We start from the raw sequence: 20,255 nt of genomic DNA, 5'->3' as shown, positions 1-20,255 counted from the left end.
TACCTACTGATTGCCAGTAGTTCCTCTGCTAAGGTTGGGGCTTCTTATCCACTTACCCACTTCTCTCCTGGGTTTTTGTCTGGCTTGAGCTTGCATGTCTTTTGTATTGTCACCATTGCTGTAGAGTTCATATGAGTAACTTCCCAGCAGAGCAATTCTTAGACTTTGATTCCTTTTTCCACCATGTTTACAAACTATTTAAGCATAGCAACCTAGAGGAACTTTGTAGAGTTTTTTCATCTGTAAAAGCTCTTTTAACACCTGCGTTCTTAGTTGTGGTCATTGCAGGAATCTTGAGTGTTCTTTTAATAATTTTTTTAGCTTCACTAGCAGGCTTTAATACTAGGCATCAGAGCAGAGTTTAACACCCTCCTAAAGCACTGAGGTATCTGCAACTCTCTCTTCTCATTTTCTCTGACATCACTTGTCCCACTAACCTTTAGCACTCCTACTTCATCTGAAAGCTTTACCAGTTCATCCTGTTACGTATTGACTAGTTGTGATATCTAATTGCCAAATGATTTCTTGAGTACATTTTTCAATTTGAGCTTTGTAACCTTTTCCATTCAAAAGTATGACATTATCTTAAGTGACAGTGACCTCTTCAACTTTTCCTAAGTCATGAAACTGAATATACAATGTATGAGTGCATGTGTATACCTGAAGGCTATATAATAAGAAACACAGTGCCAGACAGGAAAAACCTCCCTTTGAGTTGTTGGTTAGGTAGTTCAACAGACTCAAAAGTAACACAAGCTATTGCCACAGCCCTTGATTGCCTTCCAGAACTTGAAGGTAAGACCCTATTGAGGAAGACAGGATATACTTCAGACACAGGACTTGGCACAGTGGAGCTGGAACTGACCTAGAAGCCTGTCAGAAGACCAGCTCTCACAGTTTCAGAGGATACTGTGCAAACTGCTAAGAAAGAAAATCAATCAGTAGACCAACCCAGCTGTAAAGCCTAATAGTCACAACAATGACCAGTGCAGCACATTATCTCTATTGGTGCAGTAGTGGCACTATTGTCTTGGGGGGTAATCAAGTCCAATCTAATTGGACTTAAAGCCCACTCAATGAGAGGGGACTCAAGTGTGGTACTGTAAACTTAGCCAGATACACATGCTGAAGAGGTCATAGATCCTAGAGAAAAGCTTTTGTCTGTCACATCCCTAGATGCTAAATATGCATCCTTATATTTACAGATGAATATACCTCTCACCACTCATAAAGTGTCTTTTTGCAACAGATGGAGACTATTACAAAGTTCCACTATTGGTCAAACACAGAGAATGTCTGTGAGATGCTCACCCTTAAATGACATATCTACAATGCAACCTCTACACCTAAGGCTCAGGGAACACAGCAGAACAAGAGGCATAGAAAATATTAATGTATCTTTCAACTCCGACCGGTGAAACTTGCTCATGTAACAATTGGTTATCAACACAGAAAACCGCAACTGGCCAAAAATGTTGAGAATAAGAGTCCTAGGATGGGACTCCTAAATTAAATCTCTGGGCTATATTAAGCACCCAGGGTTCAAGGACCTTTGCAGAAGAGGGGGGAAGAAAAATTGTAAGAGCCAGGGGTGGTGGATGACCACAAGGAAAGTTTTCCAGGTGACCAAAACTTGCTCATGTGAACTTATAGCAATGGTCACAGCATGCATAAGACCCATGCAAACTCAAACCAATAATAGTAATAGTAATAATAATAATAATAATCCCAGCATAGACATGAGGAAGTGGATACACAGCCCCAACTTTGGTTGAGAAACTATTGGCACCTGATCACTGCTGGGTGAGGGAGAAATGATCTTCTTTAGGGAAATGATGCTAGATAGGCTGACCAGGCTCCAGGGGAAGAACTCAAACCAAGTGACATCTAAGTACACAAGCTTGTCTAGATAGGCCTTATCATATATGATAGGATGAATAAAATCCAACCAGAAGATGGCTCTAAGGGATAAGAGAAGGGTTTTAAATATGATTAATATGTATTATATGAAATGTACAAAAATTCAAAAAAGAAGTAGGAAAAAAAGATTTAGGGTCAATACCTGTCTTCTCCAAATACTGCATCACAAGTAGCAATAGCCATATCTTTATTGATTCTGTGTCATCAGTTACAACACTCTGAAGATCAGTTTTTAGCCTATTTAAAGCCATTTTCCCTTTTAACATTTTTAGCTATTATGATAAAAGGGCTTACTGTGGGCATTGTCAATTTCAAGAGCATGTGCTACACACCGGACACCAGATAGTTTCTTTTCACTCAGTAAAACAAATGGATCCTGGAATTACATTTTTGGCAATTATAGCTCAACAGCCAGTGTCAAACCTGTTCTGATTTCCATGGGATTGGCACCTTTGCTGATTTTATAGAAGTCTTCCTTGGCCAGTACATCAACAGTGGTGGTCTCATCTCCAGCCTCTTCATATAGGTTATTGGCAGTAAATCTTGAGTAAGTTTAACTCCAAATATTTTTATATTTATCTTTAAATCAATAGATTTACAACAGTCACAACATCTTTTGCTATTTTTGGATTTCCCTATCTCTGTTTTGTAGTCACTGTTCTTCTTCAGCCCCATTGTAATGGCTACTTTGTGGGCTGGAAGGTCCAACACACCTTGAAGTATTAAGGTGTAGGTATCCACTCCAAGTCTCATGTCTTTGACATAAGCTGAGATAAAGGAGCCAGAGCTATGGACTGTGATCCTAACCTGAAGGAGGACTGTTGGTATCAAAGCCTTTCTGTGGGGCGGCAGCAGGAGAGTGAAGACTGTTGGCAGCTAGTAACGGACTTTGCTCAGTTAAAACAAAAAACAAACAAACCTGTTGAGACAAGTCCTGGGAAGTAAAATTATAGTTTAGTCCAAGTATTTTTTTTCCTTTAAAACTGCTGATTGTGGACTTAAAAGAGACTTTTGAGGCAGGGTCTCCCTGTAGCCCCAGCTGACCTGGAACTCAGTTTGTAGACCAGGCTGGCCTCTGCCTCTGCCTCTGCCTTTGCTGGGATCAAAGGCATGCGCTACCACGCCTGGCTCCTAAAAGGGACTTTAAACATGTTCCCTCCTTATGATTGCAAAAATAATATATATTGTTTGTAAAAAATGGGAAGGTCTGAAAAATACAAAAGTAGAAAATACTTGTGCTTTCTTGAATCTCTTAGTTTTCTGTTTTTCCCTGTGTATTTAATAAGTCATTAAAATATTTTAAACCAGATGTGATGGCTCAGGCCTATAATCCCAGTGCTTGAGACAGGGTGACAGGAGGGATGCTAGTTCAAGGCAAACTTGAACTGCAAAAACAAGACCTTGTCTCAGATTAGATTACTTCTGTATAAGGATTAAAGTAGGGAAACTTAAATACACTCATTGAAACTAGCCTGGTCCAGAAAATTTGGCTCTTATTTCTCATGTCTTCTGGTTTCTTGAAAGGTCAGATAATCATCTTAGTCTTCATTTTAGTGACATGGCATTTTAGCATGGGTGACTCTATTTTGATTTGTAACTGTTCTGTTAAAGCCCTGTGAATAGAAGAGTTCAAGGTGGTCATTCTTGTCCTACTCCCAGTCTTTAGTGGAACAAATTCAGTCTTCCACTGTTAAGTATGGTGCTAGCTTGTAGTTTATCATAGGTGTCCTTTATTGGAGTTAGACAACTTACATTCAGAATTTTGCTGAGAGTTGTGTTAGATATTTCCTTTGCATTAAAATGATCTTTTGATGTTTTTCACTTACTGTTATTATAGTGAATTGCATTCTTGGATTTTGAATATTAACCCAAATTTGTATTTCTGGATAAACTGCTCAGTTATGGTATCCTGTGTGCTTTTATTATGTCTACTATCTAAATCAGCCCCATGAGGATATTGTCAACATGTTCAATATGTATTTAGTGAATAAAGACAGGTATAATCCTTAAGTGGGTTTTCCATCTTTGGTGACATTTGAGAACATTTGAAAAATTAGTAACCAAAATACCACTCATGTAGTTACTCAAAATCTATTGATGCTTTATTCAGAGGTTGTTTCTCCACAACCTAAGCTATTGGAATGTGGGTGGTGACTGAGTAGGAAGTGGAGAAGCCCTTTGCAGTCCTGTCATTAAGTAACTTTAAAAACGATTTATTGTTATAGCCTATATATAGTTCTATCAACTTTGATGATCTAATTTCCTTGCACCATGAAGATCAAAAGCAACAAACTGAAGAGTGGAAATGAGTTTTTGAGATTGTTAAATCGAGAACATAGAAGTTAGCAACCTCTGAATATTTAAAAAAAAAAAAAAAAAAAAAAAAACTATTGTGGGAAGAACTTTAAAAGCTATGTAGCTGAGAGCTGTTGGAAAGTCCCAGCAGTTCCAAGTGTTAATTGAAGTTCTAAGCTCTTAATATGCATTATTTTTCTTAGAAAAAAAAACAGAATTTGAACTGGAATAAACTTTAGACAGTCTTTCATTCAATATGAATGAACAATTTTGAAAAATTTCATGGCACATGATGAGTGGCTCTTCTAGGAGTGACTTACACTAGTAGACAGTGTGCACAGTGTTGGCATGCATGTGAGTGACCACTATTTCTGGAGACTTGTAAGTGGCTTGAATGTATTTCCTTAACTGTAGCATTCTGCCCCTCCCATGTACTGCACTTGAAGAATGCTGCTCTTAGCCAAACTACTGCTTCTGAGGCCCACTTGAGCAGTTGGATGACAACCTAGACACTGGCAGATGGTAGGTCAGTCTGAGAAGTGTTCCTGCTGATTTCTGGTTCAGTATCTTTTCTTCTGCCACTTTAATAATTTGTACTCAGTGTGGTAGGGTTAACAGAATGAAACTGTTTCCACTATTTTTTATGAAAAAGAATGGAGGGGCTGGAGAGATAGCTCAGCAGTTAAGTGCACTGGCTGCTCTTCCAGAGGACCTGGGTTCAATTCCCAGTACCCACATGGCAGCTAACAACAGTCTGTAATTCCATTTCCAAGGATCCAACACTCTCTTCTGTCCTCTTTGGGCACTGCATGACACAGGTGTACTTACATTCAGACAATGCATTCATATACATAAAATAAAAATAATAAAATAATTGGGACTGGAGAGATAGCTCAGCGGTTAAGAGCAGTGGCTGCTCTTGCAGAGGACCCAAGTTCGATTCCCAGCACCCACATGGTGGCTAACAGCCGTTCATAACTCCAGTTCCAAGGGAATCCGACTCTATTCTTCTGACCTCCATTGGCATTGCACGACATGGGTACACTTACATACATGCAGGCAATACACTCATATACATAAAATACAAATAATAAAATATTTTTATAAAATAACAGAAAGGATTTTTTAAAGAAATTGTATTTGGAAAGATTTTTCATTTTTAAAAATATCACCCCCCCCAAAGAAATCACTTGGAAATAAAATGGATATTTGTGGATAGAAGAATTTCATTTCCTCTTGATGAATAAGTTTTAAATGCAGTGTGAAAGTAAATTGATCATTTAATTGTGTGTTGGAAATTTATTAATTCTAAAAATAAAACAGATAAATGTCAGGCTTGAGTTTTATTTTGTATGGCTGAATAATAAATTATTAGTGTCTTAAAACAAGAGACTATTATTTCAGTTTCCATGGGTCAGAAAACCCAGTATGGCCTAATGGTTTGACTGTGGACAGTTTCACCATGCTAAAATCAAGGCCTAGATGAGCCTAGACTGTGACTGTTACCTAACTGGATGCTTAATACCCTCTTCTAGTTTCTACCAGCCTATGGTTCCTCATGTTTACAGGCTTGAGAGCTACAGTTTCTATAGGCTTTTCTCCTAGCATATGGATTTCTTCATAACAGGACTTATATATTCAGGGCTAACAGAACCTCCCGCTGTTCCCAGTATTTTTGATTTTTAGAGTCTCCTTTTAAAGAAGATTCGATTAGGTTAAACCACCATTAGGTTACTTTGCCTTTGATTGATTTAAGATCTATGGATAGGGACTGTATGTATGTGTATGGGTGTGTGTATGGATGTGCATAGATATATGTATATATAGTACACACACACACACACTTAATTAGGAGAGTGAAATCCTAGGAATTTGCCCACATTTAAGGGAAGGTATTGGGGTTGATCTTAGTAGCATGCCTACCATGGTGTTACAAAAGAGAGCATGACTCTCTTGTTCAATACAAGTGGAATCTTTTCTGTATTCTCAGCCTTTCTATAGCCTGTAGAAATACAAGGCTGAAAAACGCAGTGTGTGAGGTGGTGGAGGGAAAGTACTCTTTTTATGTTATTTAGTAATGCAACTACAATGGAGTTGTAACCAGGTTACAATGTGGACATCAATGTGAAAGTATAGGGTAAAAGGAGGTTTAATACATGTTTTCTTGTCTATTTAGAGAAACTAAATTCACTAAGGTCTTAAAACTAGAAAGTTCAAAATACTGTTTATTGATTGGCAGGAAAAGGCTCAGTATTTACTAAGATGAAATTATTAAATAACTTTCCTTTCTCTCTAGATGGTATACCTCAAGTTTACTATTTTGGCCCTTGTGGTAAATACAACGCCATGGTGCTGGAGCTGCTGGGACCTAGTTTGGAAGATTTGTTTGACTTGTGTGATAGAACATTTTCTCTTAAGACAGTTCTCATGATAGCTATACAACTGGTAAGTAAGCAGGATATTCAAAGTTGTTTGAAGAACTGTAGTTCATTGATCACAGATTCCCTCCCTCCCTTTTTCTGTCTGTCCATCCATCTTAATTTTTTGAGAAAGGGTCTCGTGTAACCCAGTTGGTCTCTAAGCCCCTGTGTAGGGTCAGCTGTACTGGAACTCCTGCTCTTTCTGCCTCTACTTCCTGAGTGCTAGGATTGTAGATGTATACATCATACCTGGCTTCATAAATAATTTTAAAATGCTCCTAAAATCTGTGACGTCTCATAGAACATTTGACCTATGCAATACAAATGTTCTGCTGTTTATGTTGTCTTTTTTAGGGTGCATGTAATTTAAAATGACTGAGTCAAATGCATTTTAGGTTATATCAAAATTAATAACCATCGCTGCTCTAAGGGCAGAGTGCTCACTTTGAGAATTGTTTTTCTAGCACTCCTTTCTTTCAAGATGAAAACTTTGAACCCTCAGAAACAGAATTCTTAGTCTTAGAAGTTGAGTTTAATGACCTAATAAAAGAAGAAACAAACTAATGAAAGTTTTACTGTTTAAATGTCAGGGAACCTGTGGGAACACAATGCAGATGATTTTTAGACAGTTTTGATACTAATTCCAGCATGAGTGTGCTGCAGAAGTCGTAAAATTGTTTTTATTCACTGACTCATTAATTCTACTTCCTCAAATTCATGTCAGAAATGTTTAGATTACTTAAAAGTTTCGTATAAAAGAGTAGATAAAATTGGAAGGAGGAAGGGAAGGGGGCAGAGAGACCCTGTATAACAAGGTGAGCAGGATAAATGATTAATAGTCTTAAAGTAATATGTAGCTATTAAAAAGTATGTATTAAAGGAATGTGTCATGACCTGGAAAACCCTCATAATATATAATCTAATTGAAGTTTGGGTCCTGGGAATGTGAGCCACAGTTTGTTAATGAACAGACTAGAATGGCCTGTGTGACTGTGTTAACCATCATTGCCATAAATGAAGCAATTACCTTACTTTCAACGTTCTTTTTCTATTACTGTGTATAATGAACATTATTTGAGACTCTTTAAAATAGTTAATAAAAATACACTGTATTATTATTAGAATTGGAACCCAAAGTTTTCCAGTTTCAAGGTCTTAAATGTTTAATACTTGGGAGAAAGTAAATGTTATGAAAACAATACTGAATGATGCTAATTTTTTAACAGATTAAATTAAGTTCATAAGTTGCTTTAATTATAAAAATTGCCTGACTGTTGAACTGAGGAAGAATAATGTAACTTTATGTGTATGTTGTTTTTACTTTTGAATTTGAGATTTTCTTTTTTGTCAATACGTCGTTTTTATTTTATAAGCTAGGATTCTCCGAAATTGGTGTTTGAGTCTTACTTACTGATATGAAATGAATTTTTGAAATCTAGACACTTTGATTTATCATTGACCATAAGAGCGAAGGCAAACACTGAGTCATGAGTGGTATGTTTGGAGGAACTATAGACATCTTGCTAACTTTAAAGGGTTGAAACAATTTCTTTTTTTTTTTCTTTTTTACGTTGTTTTCATTGTGAAAGATCTGTCTTGCTTTATCATGATTTCTTTTGCTAGTAAAAACCTAAAATAAAAATTTTCTTCTTTTCTTTCCCCCGACTAAGATTTCTCGTATGGAATATGTTCATTCCAAGAACTTGATATACAGAGATGTGAAACCCGAGAACTTCTTAATAGGACGACCAGGAAACAAAACCCAGCAAGTTATTCATATTATAGATTTTGGTTTGGCGAAGGAATATATTGATCCAGAGACAAAAAAACATATACCCTACAGAGAACACAAAAGCCTTACAGGAACAGCTAGATACATGAGCATAAACACTCATTTAGGCAAAGGTATGTGAATGTGTGTAAGTATCAGAGCTTGAATTCTGCAGCCATGCCTAGTGTAGTTTGCGTTTGTTACTTTGGTTCAGTTTTTGCAAAATAAAATAATTTGTATTGTAATTTTTATTTACCATATGCCCACAGTTTTACTTTCATTTACATTTTGGTAATACTCTAAAAGTAAGGTGCTTTAAGGGTAAATGAATGATAGGTGCTCTTACACTTGCTCATTTTTTGATTTTTCTGTGATAACTTGGAATGTTCAATGTTGGTACAATTAGGGGATACATTTGATTGTTTCTGTTAAGTAGTATAAGATAATGCCCAATTTTAACTGAAATTTAATGTGAAAATTTTCGATTGAGTTTATAGCTCTTCTGCGTGACTAGCTGGGTTAGTAGCAACCTAATTGAATACAGTGCTAAAAGTACTTACTCTTGAGGCAGTCAGAGCTGGTTTCTACCTCCAGATTAAGTATTTCCTTGCTGTGTGACTTTGTGTAATGTACTGAAGTTTTAAAAAGTGTTCCTTATTTATATACCAACCCAACAACATTTTTATGCTTTTTTTTCCTGGCTCATGATCTAATCTGGGACCGTATATTATTTGTTGCCTAGTTTTCATCTTTTTACTTGGACCATCTCCCATTCTTTCTTTATGGATTATAATCTTAATGTTTTTCAGAAGCAAAGGCTAATTTTTAGAATGTCCTCAGTTTGTGTCTTGTATTTCTTCAGGGTCAGATTTTGGTATGCATGTTGAATGCACATATCTTAGAAGGCATAGAAGGCTTGTGTTCTCATTGTACTGTGTAAGAAGACACTTGATGTAACTAGTTCCATCTGGCTTACTCAGTTACCTAGGGTGGTGTCTGCTAGTTTCTCCACCACAGAGCTTATTTTCCCTGTGTAACTAAAAAGTATTTTGTAGGTAGATGTTTGAAGTTATGTAAACATGTTATTTAACTTTTTTTTGGAGATAGGGTCAAGTTATAAAGCTGAGGCTGGCCTTGAATTTGCTTCAGTGTCCTGAGTGCTGGAATTACAAGCGTGTGACACCATGAACAGCTCTTATGTTTCCCCACTAGATTTAGCGTTGATTGATGATGATTCTCTTATCTCATTTATTCCTTGCATATTTATTGATTAATATTCTAATATCACAAACTTTGCCTTTTAACCCATTTATTGGCTTATATCTGTATGGACTATGAATTCTTATTTATTGTGTTATTAATTGAATATACTGTATTCATTGTTTATTTGGGGGCTCAGAGGACCTCAGATTTAATCACTGGTTGTTCCTTCAAGCTGGCTCCTCCTCTTGACTTGTTTTTTGAGCACTTTCCTTCTCATTGCAACAGGTTCTTCTAGACTGTTTTATAGTTTCTCTGCTCCAGGCCTATAACCAGTCATGCTTGCATGTTTCCTAGGCCTCATTATTTGATAGTGATAGTGCTTCAAAACCAGGATGTGGGTACTGGGTGTTCTCCTTGCTATGCCTTGCTATTGCTCCTATGCTCTTTCTCCAGCATAATTGGGAAATATGTATATGCATACATACACAGAAGTGCACATATATGTATACCTACACACATATATATATATATATATACATACGAACACACAGATTAATACATTTCTATTAAAGCCTTAAGTTTATACTGATACTTATGATTTGCCTCTGTAGTACTCCCACATCTATGTTTGTGATTCTTTTCTGTAATTTTTTTTTTTTTTTTTTTTTTTTTTTTTTTTTTTTTGTTTTTTTTTTTTTTTTTTTAATTTTTTTTTTTTTTTTTTTAATTTTTTTTTTTTTTTTTTTAATTTTTTTTTTTTTTTTTTTAATTTTTTTTTTTTTTTTTTTAATTTTTTTTTTTTTTTTTTTAATTTTTTTTTTTTTTTTTTTAATTTTTTTTTTTTTTTTTTTAATTTTTTTTTTTTTTTTTTTAATTTTTTTTTTTTTTTTTTTAATTTTTTTTTTTTTTTTTTTAATTTTTTTTTTTTTTTTTTTAATTTTTTTTTTTTTTTTTTTGGTCTTTTTGAGACAGGGTTTCCCTGTAGCCCTGGCTGGCCTAGAATTCACTATGTAGAACAGGCTGGCCTCGAACTCACAGAGATCCGCCTGCTTCTGCCTCCCAAGCACTGAGATTAAAGATGTATGCCACCATGCCAGCCCTTTCTCCTGTATTTTTATATTCCTTTGCTAACAGTGAGAAATCTGCTTGCCATTACTCATTCATTTTTGGAAACCTAGGATAATAGAAATCAAAAAATAGCTTCAGGATTGCTAACTGGTACCCTTTTGTAAAGCAGACTTACTAGACATAATATTTTTAATTATTTTGTGGGATATTTTTAATGAAACAATTTATAGTAGGTAGGATACAGACATTTAAGTATATAATTTTTTGTTAATAAATATCATACTACATAGCTCACAACCCTATCAAGACTTAGAAGTTTGTCATTACCCTGAAGACTTCCTTCTTACTCCTCAGTCCCTGCCTTCTCTAGAAGTAACTGCTGCTTATTTGATTTCTATCTCCATCGCTTAGTTTTCTGATAATATTACTTCATGTAATTGAAATTGTCTTGCTTCTTACTCAGTGTGTCTGAGACTTACCAGTAGTTTGTTCTTTTTAATGTTGAGTAGTAGTCATAGCATAACCATATCACAACTATATCCATTTGATGAACATTTGTATTGCCACTAAGAAGAAAGCTTGCATGGCATACTTACAGATCTTCTGGCATATATTCTCTTGAAATTGTTAGTCATGTGATAAATGGCATTTGACTTTTATACTAATCTGTATATAATACTTTTCCAAAGAATTTTCACCTTTTTTTTCCTTTCCACTAGCACTGAATGGAAATCTGTTTTATATTCTTTATGTTACTGGCTACTGTCAGCCTTTTTATTTTAGCCATGTGGGACTGCAAGATGGTTCAGCAAGTGAAGTACCTGCTGTCAAGTCTGATGACCTGAGTTCAATTCGTAAGGCCCACATGGTAGAGAACTGATTTCTGTAGGTTGTTCTCTGACCTCCATAAATGTGCCATGGCATATTCATTTCTCTCTCTCTCTCTCTCTCTCTCTCTCTCTCTCTCTCTCTCTCTCTCTCTCCCTAAATAAAAGATAATTTTAAAAAAGAAAAAAGGGTCTAGAGAGATGGCTCAGTGATTAAGAACACTAGCTGCTTTTGTAGAGAACCAAGTTCAATTCCCAGCATCCATATGACAGCTAACAATTGTCAGAAACTCCAGTTTCAGGGGATCCAACTCCCTGTTCTGGCCTCCATGAGTATTGCATGCATGGGTACACTCACCTGTAGGCAAAATACTCATACACATAAAATATAAATAAATACGGGCTAGAGAGATAGCTTAGTAGTTAAGAGCACTGGCTGATCTTGCAGAAGACCTGGGTTCGATTCTTGGCACCCACATGGTGGCTAATAAACGTCTTCAATTCCAGTTCCAGGGAAATCTGACATTCTTCTGAGCTCTGCGGGCATTGCACAACATGGGTACACTTACCTACATGCAGGCAGTACACTCATACACATAAAATTAAAATAATAAATAAAATATTTAAGAAATATAAATAAGTAAATTTTTAAATAAAAATTTAAAGAAAAATAGACGTGGAGTGCCATTTTTAAATCTGCAGTTAATGTGTTGAGCCATTTTATGTGTATGTTGATCATTTATATGTCTTGTGAAGTGTCGTTTTATTTTTGGTTTATAATTTATTCTTCATACAAGTCCCTTTGATAAGTGTTAGTGTTGTGAATGTTTTTTTCCAGTATTTGCTTGCTTGTTAATGTTGTCTTTTGATGAACAGAAGTGTTTCTTTTATGACTATTACTTTCTGTGTGTGTTACTGGGAGTTGAACCCAAGGCCTGTGGATGCTCGACAGTTGCTATACCACCATCTCCAGCCCAATGACTGTTAATCTTTTGAGTCTTAACTACCCTGATATCTTTACCAACATGTACAAAAAGGTATTTTATGTTTCTTCTAGAAGCTTCCTGCTTTTAGTATATATTTTATATTTGCGATTTATCTAGAATTAATTTTTGTATGGTGCAAGATAGAGGTTGAAGTTTTTATGATAGATTCTTTCACGTTGAATGGCTTTCTGTGTTTCTTTATAAAATCACTTTTACATTGCATTTGCAGTAGATTTTTCTTAAACTGTAATCAGCACTTATATCAGAGGAAGCAGAGTTGATTTTCTGCTTTTAGATTCTGTTCCTGACATGTTACTCATAATACACAGGAATGTAAATCAGTCACACCTTCCCTCATCATTGCTCAGAAGTGCCTTACAATATGAAATAAGATTATCTAATGTAACAACTTCTGACCTTGACTTTGCCTCTGGCAGTTTTCCTCAGACTTACCTTTTAGACGCCATGTCCCTGCCATGCCTCTTTGTCTATACTGTATTTCCTCTTTTAGACCTCTGAAATATCTGAAAAAATGTAATTTTACCTTTAAGAAAAGTTTCATACAATCAAATGATAAAGCAGTTTTATTCAGATAGTATTTTTGGTGAGTCCTTTCAGTAGCAAACTCCTGAAAGATTGAAACTAGAACAGGGTAGACTAAAACTGTGCCTTCTTTTAAGATTAGTTACAGCCCAAGAGGTACGTTGTCTGTGAGAAATTTTCATTTCATGGGCGTTGGTAATAGACTATTTTATAATAATTAACAAAGGTTTACAACTTTTATTGTGAGACATGAAGTCACAGCTTCCTTATGGGATAATTTTTTTTATCTGAACAATGGTAAATGTAGCAGCCTTCTATTTGTAGAAAAGGCAAAGTGGGTGATATGTTTGTCCTTGTTGGGACAAACCTTCAGAGCTTGGGAAGTGGCATTCAACTATTGTAGTACTCTCTTTTACCCCTTTCAGTAAAAAAAGTAGATTCTGGCAAGAACTACAAACAGTAAAAGTTACAATCTTTACTTTTAGAAGAACCTCTTCTCAAATTTAATGTAGATAAAGATGGGCAAAACTGACAGAGAAGAATGTTTGCCAGGTTAGGTGGACCCCTAATTCAAAATAGATTGAGGGTGAGCTAAAGTAGTATGAGTTTGGGTTTATTCTATGATGTGTGATGCCTGGGGATATGGAGTATTTCATGGTTTTGAATTAGAATATGTAACTTTGTAAATAGTCAAGAACACATAAGAAAAAAAACGTACCAGAAATAATGTGATATTTCAATGTGATCTTTACTTTATAGATACCTGATTTACGCTCTGCAAGCTTCGTTGGGTCTTAATGACCCCTCTCCTTCCTCATCCCTTCCTCCGTCCCTTCCTTCTCTCTTTCCCGTCTTTTTAAAAATCTTTCTTTCCTTCTTTCCTTTTTGTGTGCTAGGGATCAAACTCAGGGTCTCATACCTGCTAGACAAGTGCTGTACTACCGAGCTACAACCCCTCATTCTGGTTTTTTTTTTTTTTTAAATGGCTTGAGAATGCCAGAAGAGGGTGTCATATATTGCCTGGAACTGAAGTTACAGGTGATTGTGAGCCACTACATGGGTGCTGGGAACCAAATCTGGGTCCTCTGCAAGAGCAGTAAATGCTTTTAATTACTGAGCTATCTCTTTAGCCCTTGTGATTACTTAAATTTTTTTTTATTGATTCAAGAATTTCGTACAATGTATTTTGATCATATTCAGACCCCTTTCCCCTCTATCTCATTTAACCATCCCCTCCCCCATTCATGTCTTCTATTATTATTTGTCTTTATTTTTTTTAAGACCTATCATGTATAATCTGTGTTTCCAAAATACTCTTGGTGGGTCTATCCTCAAGTCTGGTCACCCTACAGGGGACATACCAGTAGGAAAATTCACTTTCCTTCTCCCAGCAGCTATAAATTGTCAGTAGGTCCTCACCTATGGTTGGGACTTCTTGCCAACCTCTCCCATCCCTGCTGGTTTTTGTCTGGTTTGGGTTTGCACAGTTCTTATGCATGCTGCCACAAGCACTATGGGTTTGTATGTACAACTTCCCTGTGGTGTCCAGACAACATAATTTTCTTGTATTCATCTTCCACCTCTGGCTCTTAGAATCTTTCTGCCCCCTCTTCTGCAGTGATCCCTTAGTCTTGGAAGTAGGTGTGAAATAGGTGTCTCATTTAGGGTGGAGCACTCCTAAGTCTCTTATTCTCTGCATGTTGTCTAGTTGTACATCTCTGTGCTAATCACCATCTGCTGCAAGAAGAAACTTCTCTGGCAAGAGTAGAGAGATGTATTAATCTATGGGTATAACAATAAGTCATTATGAGCAGTTTAATATTATGTCTATTTAGCAGAATAATAGTAGTAGGTTTTCCCTTATAGCCTGTGACCTGTCTAACCATAGGTTCTTGGCCCTGATAAGTGTCAGGTATGGACTCCATCTTGTAAAGGGGGCCTTAAAACCGATCAGAAGGTGATTGGTTGCTCCCATACATCATGCCACTATTGTATCAGTAGGCATATTTTGCTAAGCTAGTAGTTATTGTAGCTCACAGGGTTCACAGCTGGGTAAGGCTGATGATTGTCTTTCTCTGTCAGTAACATGCATAGCACCTTCTAGTACTATGAAAGCTAGCTGGCAGAGATGAAGATTTGAGGTCAGTACTGGCTTGATTTCTTCTTGTTTGTTCTTGTGCTGGATAGCAGCTTTAGTTGTCAGCTTTGTCAGCTTGACACACCTGGGTAGAGGGAGCGAGCCAATAAACAGTGTTTCTCCATGGCTTGTGCTTCAGCTCCTGCCTCCAGGCTCCTGCCTTGAGTTCCTGCCTTGGGCTCCTTCAGTGATGAAATGTGACCTGGGAGATATAAGCCAAATAAACCCTTTCCTCCTCAAGTTGGTTTTGGTCAGAATGTTTTGTCACAGCAATTGAAGGGAAACTAGAACATAAATTGGTTCCAGAGAGTTATTGCAGTGACAGACCTTGACCCAGTTGTTTTGGCGAGGATTATGGGAATATTTTGGAACTTTGGCCTTGAAAAGCCATTGAGTGCTTAGAGATTACTTAGCTAAGTAATCTCCAGTTGCTCTGGAGCTTGGAACAGTTCTGCTGAAAGAGGTGTAGAGATGGAGGCCTGTCTTATGAAGCTTCAAAGGGAAGTAAAGATTATCAGGGCTGTTTATGTGATACTTTGAATTGAGAATCTGTGGTTTCTAGTTTGCTGGGACTGAAGAATCAGTTGTGATTAAGAAGAGACCAGAACCACTGAAGTAAACCTTTGTTTTACTGAGACAATTTATGCTGGTCAGGTGGGGCTGAAAAATCAGCTGTGAGTAACAAGAGACCAGCATCATTGTGGCAAAATCTTCTGGGAAGTCTTTCCTCAGGGTCAGCACAAAAAAGCTATGGTCCATCTCAAGCTGGACTTGGTAATGTGTAAGAGTCTCTTGCATGGTTCTGTTATAGAAAGTATGGAGGGATCACAGAGAGCAGCTGAGGCTTGGCACCATGAGAGACCAGGAAAGGCCATTGGTGGAAGTACAGCCTCAGTTGCAGTGAAGACCCCCAGGATTGAAGGGGTCAGGGTGAGACTGAGGCTTTATACCCCAAGAGACCAGATGAGCCCATTGCTGAAGGTGCAGCCTCAGTTTCAGTAGAGTCCCCAGCATATTGGAGATGCCAGGACCATAGGACGACCACCAAGCATAGCAAAAGCAGGTCTGGAGTGGAGCCAGCCTGAGCCTACTAGACAAGCTGTGTGTGCTGTGTATGGCAGACCTAGAGAAATGGAGCTTCTCAAGCCCTTTGGAGCCCATAAGATTGTGAGTGAATCCCAGATGTCTAGCCTTGAGCTACTTTGCTGGACTTTAATTTTGCTTGTGTGCCTGATTTTTTCCTTTTGAAATAAAACAGTTCTCAACTTCTTTTTTATTTTGAAGGAGCCCACAGTTGAGAGACTTTTAAAAGAGACTGAACTTTTAAAGTGTTTAAGTTTTTTAAGGACTGTGGGACTTTTAAAGTTGTACTGTTTTATGTTGTCATATTAATACTAATATCATACCTTGGGGCCAAGAGATGGAAAGCTTGTGGTTTAATCGTGATTTATTTATATGTCAAGTTACAGGGGTTGCTTGTGCTGGATAGCTTTAGTTAGCAACTTGATAGACCTGGGTAGAGGGAGCAAGCCAATAGGCAGCATTCCTCTGTGGCCTGTGCTTCAGCTCCTGCCCTGAGTTCCTACCTTGGACTCCCTCAGTGACGAGGAAGATGTCAGGCAAATAAACCCTTTCCTCCCCAAGTTAGTTTTTGGTCAGTGTTTTGTCACAGCAGTTGAAAGCCAACTAGAATAGTTCTATAACTCATGTATAATTCTTCAACAGCAAGGTCTTACCATTAAGTTCTGGCAGGTAACCAAGTGCCGTGGCAACAGCCAGTTTTGTTTGAAGGCCTGTGAGACCTCCCTGGTCAATAACTCCAGAAATGGGACTTCATTCTTGGCATTGGGCTTTTCATTTGCCATCATGTGGTATCTGTTAGGGCCACTGAACCCCTGCTACAGGGCTGCATTTTAATTTTTTTTTCCTCTCTTTTTGTTGGTTGTTTTTCACAGGGTCTCTCTAGTCACAGCCCACCTGGAAGTCACAATGTGATCCAGGGTAGCCTCGATCTCACAGAGATCCACCTGCCTCTGCAGAGGGCTGGGATTAAAGGCACACACCACCACACCCAGCTCCATATGACTTCTTCAAAAGGCATTTAGTGTTATCCTCCCTCTTACTGCCCTACCCTCTCATTCCTACCCCATTAAACTTATTCTCATTGCCCATTTTCCCCCATTTATATCACTGCATTCTGTCTCCCTTCTCATGGATGACAAAACCCCCCACCCCCACCATGGCCCCTTTATTAGTTTCCTGACCTCTAAAGATTTTCCAATCAAAGCACACCTATCTAAAGAATCAAAGGTAATGTTGACTTCTGAGAGAGAACATGTGACATTTGTCTTTCTGGGTCTGGGTTACCTCACTTAGGATGATTGCTTTCAATTCCATCCATTTACCTGCAGATTTCATAATTTTGTTTTATTTAACAGTTGAAGAATATCCCATTTACCATACTTTCATTATTCATTCATCAGTTGGTGAACATGTAGTTGTTTCCATTTCCTGGCTTTTGTGAATGGAGCAGCATTGAACATGGATGAACAGATATCTCTGTAGTAGGATATAGAGTCCTTTTGGTATATACCCAAGAGCAGTATGGTTGGATCTTGTGGGAGATCTATTTTTAGTTCTTTGAAGAATCTCCACACTGATTTTCATAGTGGCAGTACCAGTTTGCACTGCTACCTGCAGTGAATTCCTGTTCTCCATTCCCCACATCCTTGCCAACATTTGTTTTTTGGATCTTAGCCATTCTGACTGGGGTAAGATGAAATCTCAAAGTAGTTTAGTCACCTGATAACTAAAGGTGTTGGATATTTAAAAAAAAACATTTCTTAGCCATTTGTGTTTTATCATTTGAGAACTGTTTCTTTGTCCCAATCTTTTAAAAAACATTTTATTATTTTATGTGTATGAGTCTATTGCTTACATGTGTTTAAGTGCACCTGTGTTGTGCAGTGCCCACAGAGGACAGAAGAGAGCATCAGATCCCCTGGAACTGGAGTTAGGGATGATTGTTAGGTGCCACGTGGGTGCTGGGAATTGAACCCAGGTTCTCTACAAGAGCAGTCAGTATCCTTAACCGCTGAGCCATCTCTCCAGCCTCACTTTGTCCCAGTCTTTGATTGGATTATTTGTTATTTTGATGTTTAGGATTTGGCTTTTTTAAAAAAACTTATTTTTATATATATATATATATATATATATGCATGTGTGTGTATATATATATATTCTAGATACTAATGCTCTGTCAGATATATAACTGATAAAGATTTTTTTCCCACTCTCTATGTTGCTTCTTTACTCTAATGATACTGTCCTTTGCTGTACAGAATAGTTTTATGAGGTCCCATTTTTCAGTTGTTGGACCTAATACTTATGCTTCAGGAGACCTGTTCAGAAAGTCCTTTCCTGTGCCTATAAGTTCTAGTGTATTCCCTACTTTCTCCTCTATGAGATGGAAGGTAGCAGGTCCTATGTTAAGGGCCTTGATCCATTTGGAATTAAGGTTTGTGCGTGGTGAGAGATAGGAATCTAGTTTCATTCTTCTGCATGTAGCTGTTCAGTTTGACCAGTACCACTTGTTGAATATATTTTTTAATGTGTGGTTTTGGCTTCTTTGTTGGAAATCAGGTGAATGTACCATGAACTTAAATCTGGATCCACAATTCTATTCTGTGAATCAGTGTATCTTTTTATGCCACTACCAAGCTATTTTTATTACTATGGCTCTGTAGTACAATTTTAAATCCAGGATGGTGATACCTCTATAATTTCTTTTATTATTCAGGATTGTTTTGGCTATTCTGTTTGGTGTGTGTGTGTGTGTGTGTGTGTGTGTGTCTATGTGTTTCTATATGAAATTTGAGATTATTTTTCGATTTCTCTAAGAAATATTTTGGGATTTTAATGGGATTACATTCAGTCTGTAGATTGTTTTCGGTAGAATGCATATTTTCACAATATTAATCCTCTTGATCCATAAGCATGAAAAGTCTTTCCATCTTTTGGTATCTTTAATTTCTTTCTTCAGTATCTTAAAGTTTTTAATTATACAAGCCCTTTGCTTCCTTGGTAGATTTATTCTAGGATATTTTATGGCTTTTGAGACTATAGCAAATGAGATCATTTTCCTGATTTCTTTGTCAATATGTTTGTTGGTGGTATATAGGAAGTCTTTTAAGGCATACACACACACACACGCACACATGCATGTGTGTGCCTCTTTGCTGAGTAAAATTGATTCATAGATTTCTTTGTACATCGTTGTTTACATTAAAATTTCAAAATAGAGAATTTGGTTACAGGAATGTTATATGGGCTTGTAAGTACTTTTCCTGACATAGTATCTTTTCTGTTTCTTTTTCTTTCTTTCTTTCTTTTTTTTCTGTTTTTTGTTTTTGAAATGATCCTCAGTATGTAGACCATGCTGGTCTTGATCTCACAGAGATCTACTTGCTTCTGCCTCCTGAGTGCTTAGTATCAAGTTTAAAAAGGAAAAAGATGCTCCCAATATAATATAAATCACATTGTAGAATTTATCTTTAGTCTTACAACATTTATTGGTTTTAACAAGACACAAGGACGTTTTATGTTCAGAAGACAAGTACAGTGATTTTTCTTTTACATATTTCCATATCTGCTTCTATCAGTGTCCAAGATGAAATCTACATAAAGTCGTGTGTGATAGATAGGGATTTCCATGGTCTACTTTAATGAAGGTGTTTTGTTTTTTTACATTGTCATACTGAATTTTTTTATGCCAGATCTACTTTTGAATAGCTTTTTTAATTTTTATTTATTTTTTTTATTTTGGTCTTTTTGAGACAGGGTCTCCCTGTAGCCCCAGCTGTCCTAGAACTCACTATGTAGACCAGGCTGGCCTTGAACTCAGAGATCCGACTGCCTCTGCCTCCCTAGTTGCTGGGATTAAAGGCGTGCGCCACCATGCCCAGCTTTGAATAGCTGTTTTAAAGACTATCTTGTTAACTGTTTTGAAATTTATTTTATAATTTTTCTATGGATCACTTTTCCACCTTTTATCGTCTTTTGTTGAAGTCATTTGAGGTTAATTAT

The 20,255-nt window shown here is 36.9% G+C and overlaps 1 protein-coding gene across 8 annotated transcripts in view; it reads left to right on the top strand.

Moving 5' to 3' along the window:
- The window catches only part of Csnk1g3 (casein kinase 1 gamma 3), a 115,967-nt gene that overhangs the window by 57,730 nt on the left and 37,982 nt on the right, over positions 1–20,255 (top strand). For all 8 annotated transcript variants that reach the window (XM_029566232.1, XM_008838723.3, XM_029566231.1 and 5 more), the window contains exons 5-6: positions 6,512–6,660; positions 8,306–8,540. In XM_029566232.1, the coding sequence (XP_029422092.1) occupies positions 6,512–6,660; positions 8,306–8,540 (384 nt within the window). The remainder of the gene's footprint in view (positions 1–6,511; positions 6,661–8,305; positions 8,541–20,255) is intronic.

Source organism: Nannospalax galili, unplaced genomic scaffold (assembly GCF_000622305.1).
Source record: "Nannospalax galili isolate Female #2095 unplaced genomic scaffold, S.galili_v1.0 scaffold38, whole genome shotgun sequence".
NCBI classification, from domain to species: Eukaryota; Metazoa; Chordata; class Mammalia; order Rodentia; family Spalacidae; genus Nannospalax; species Nannospalax galili.
Note: the sequence above shows the minus strand (reverse complement) of the source record. Positions and strands in the feature narration are given on the sequence as shown.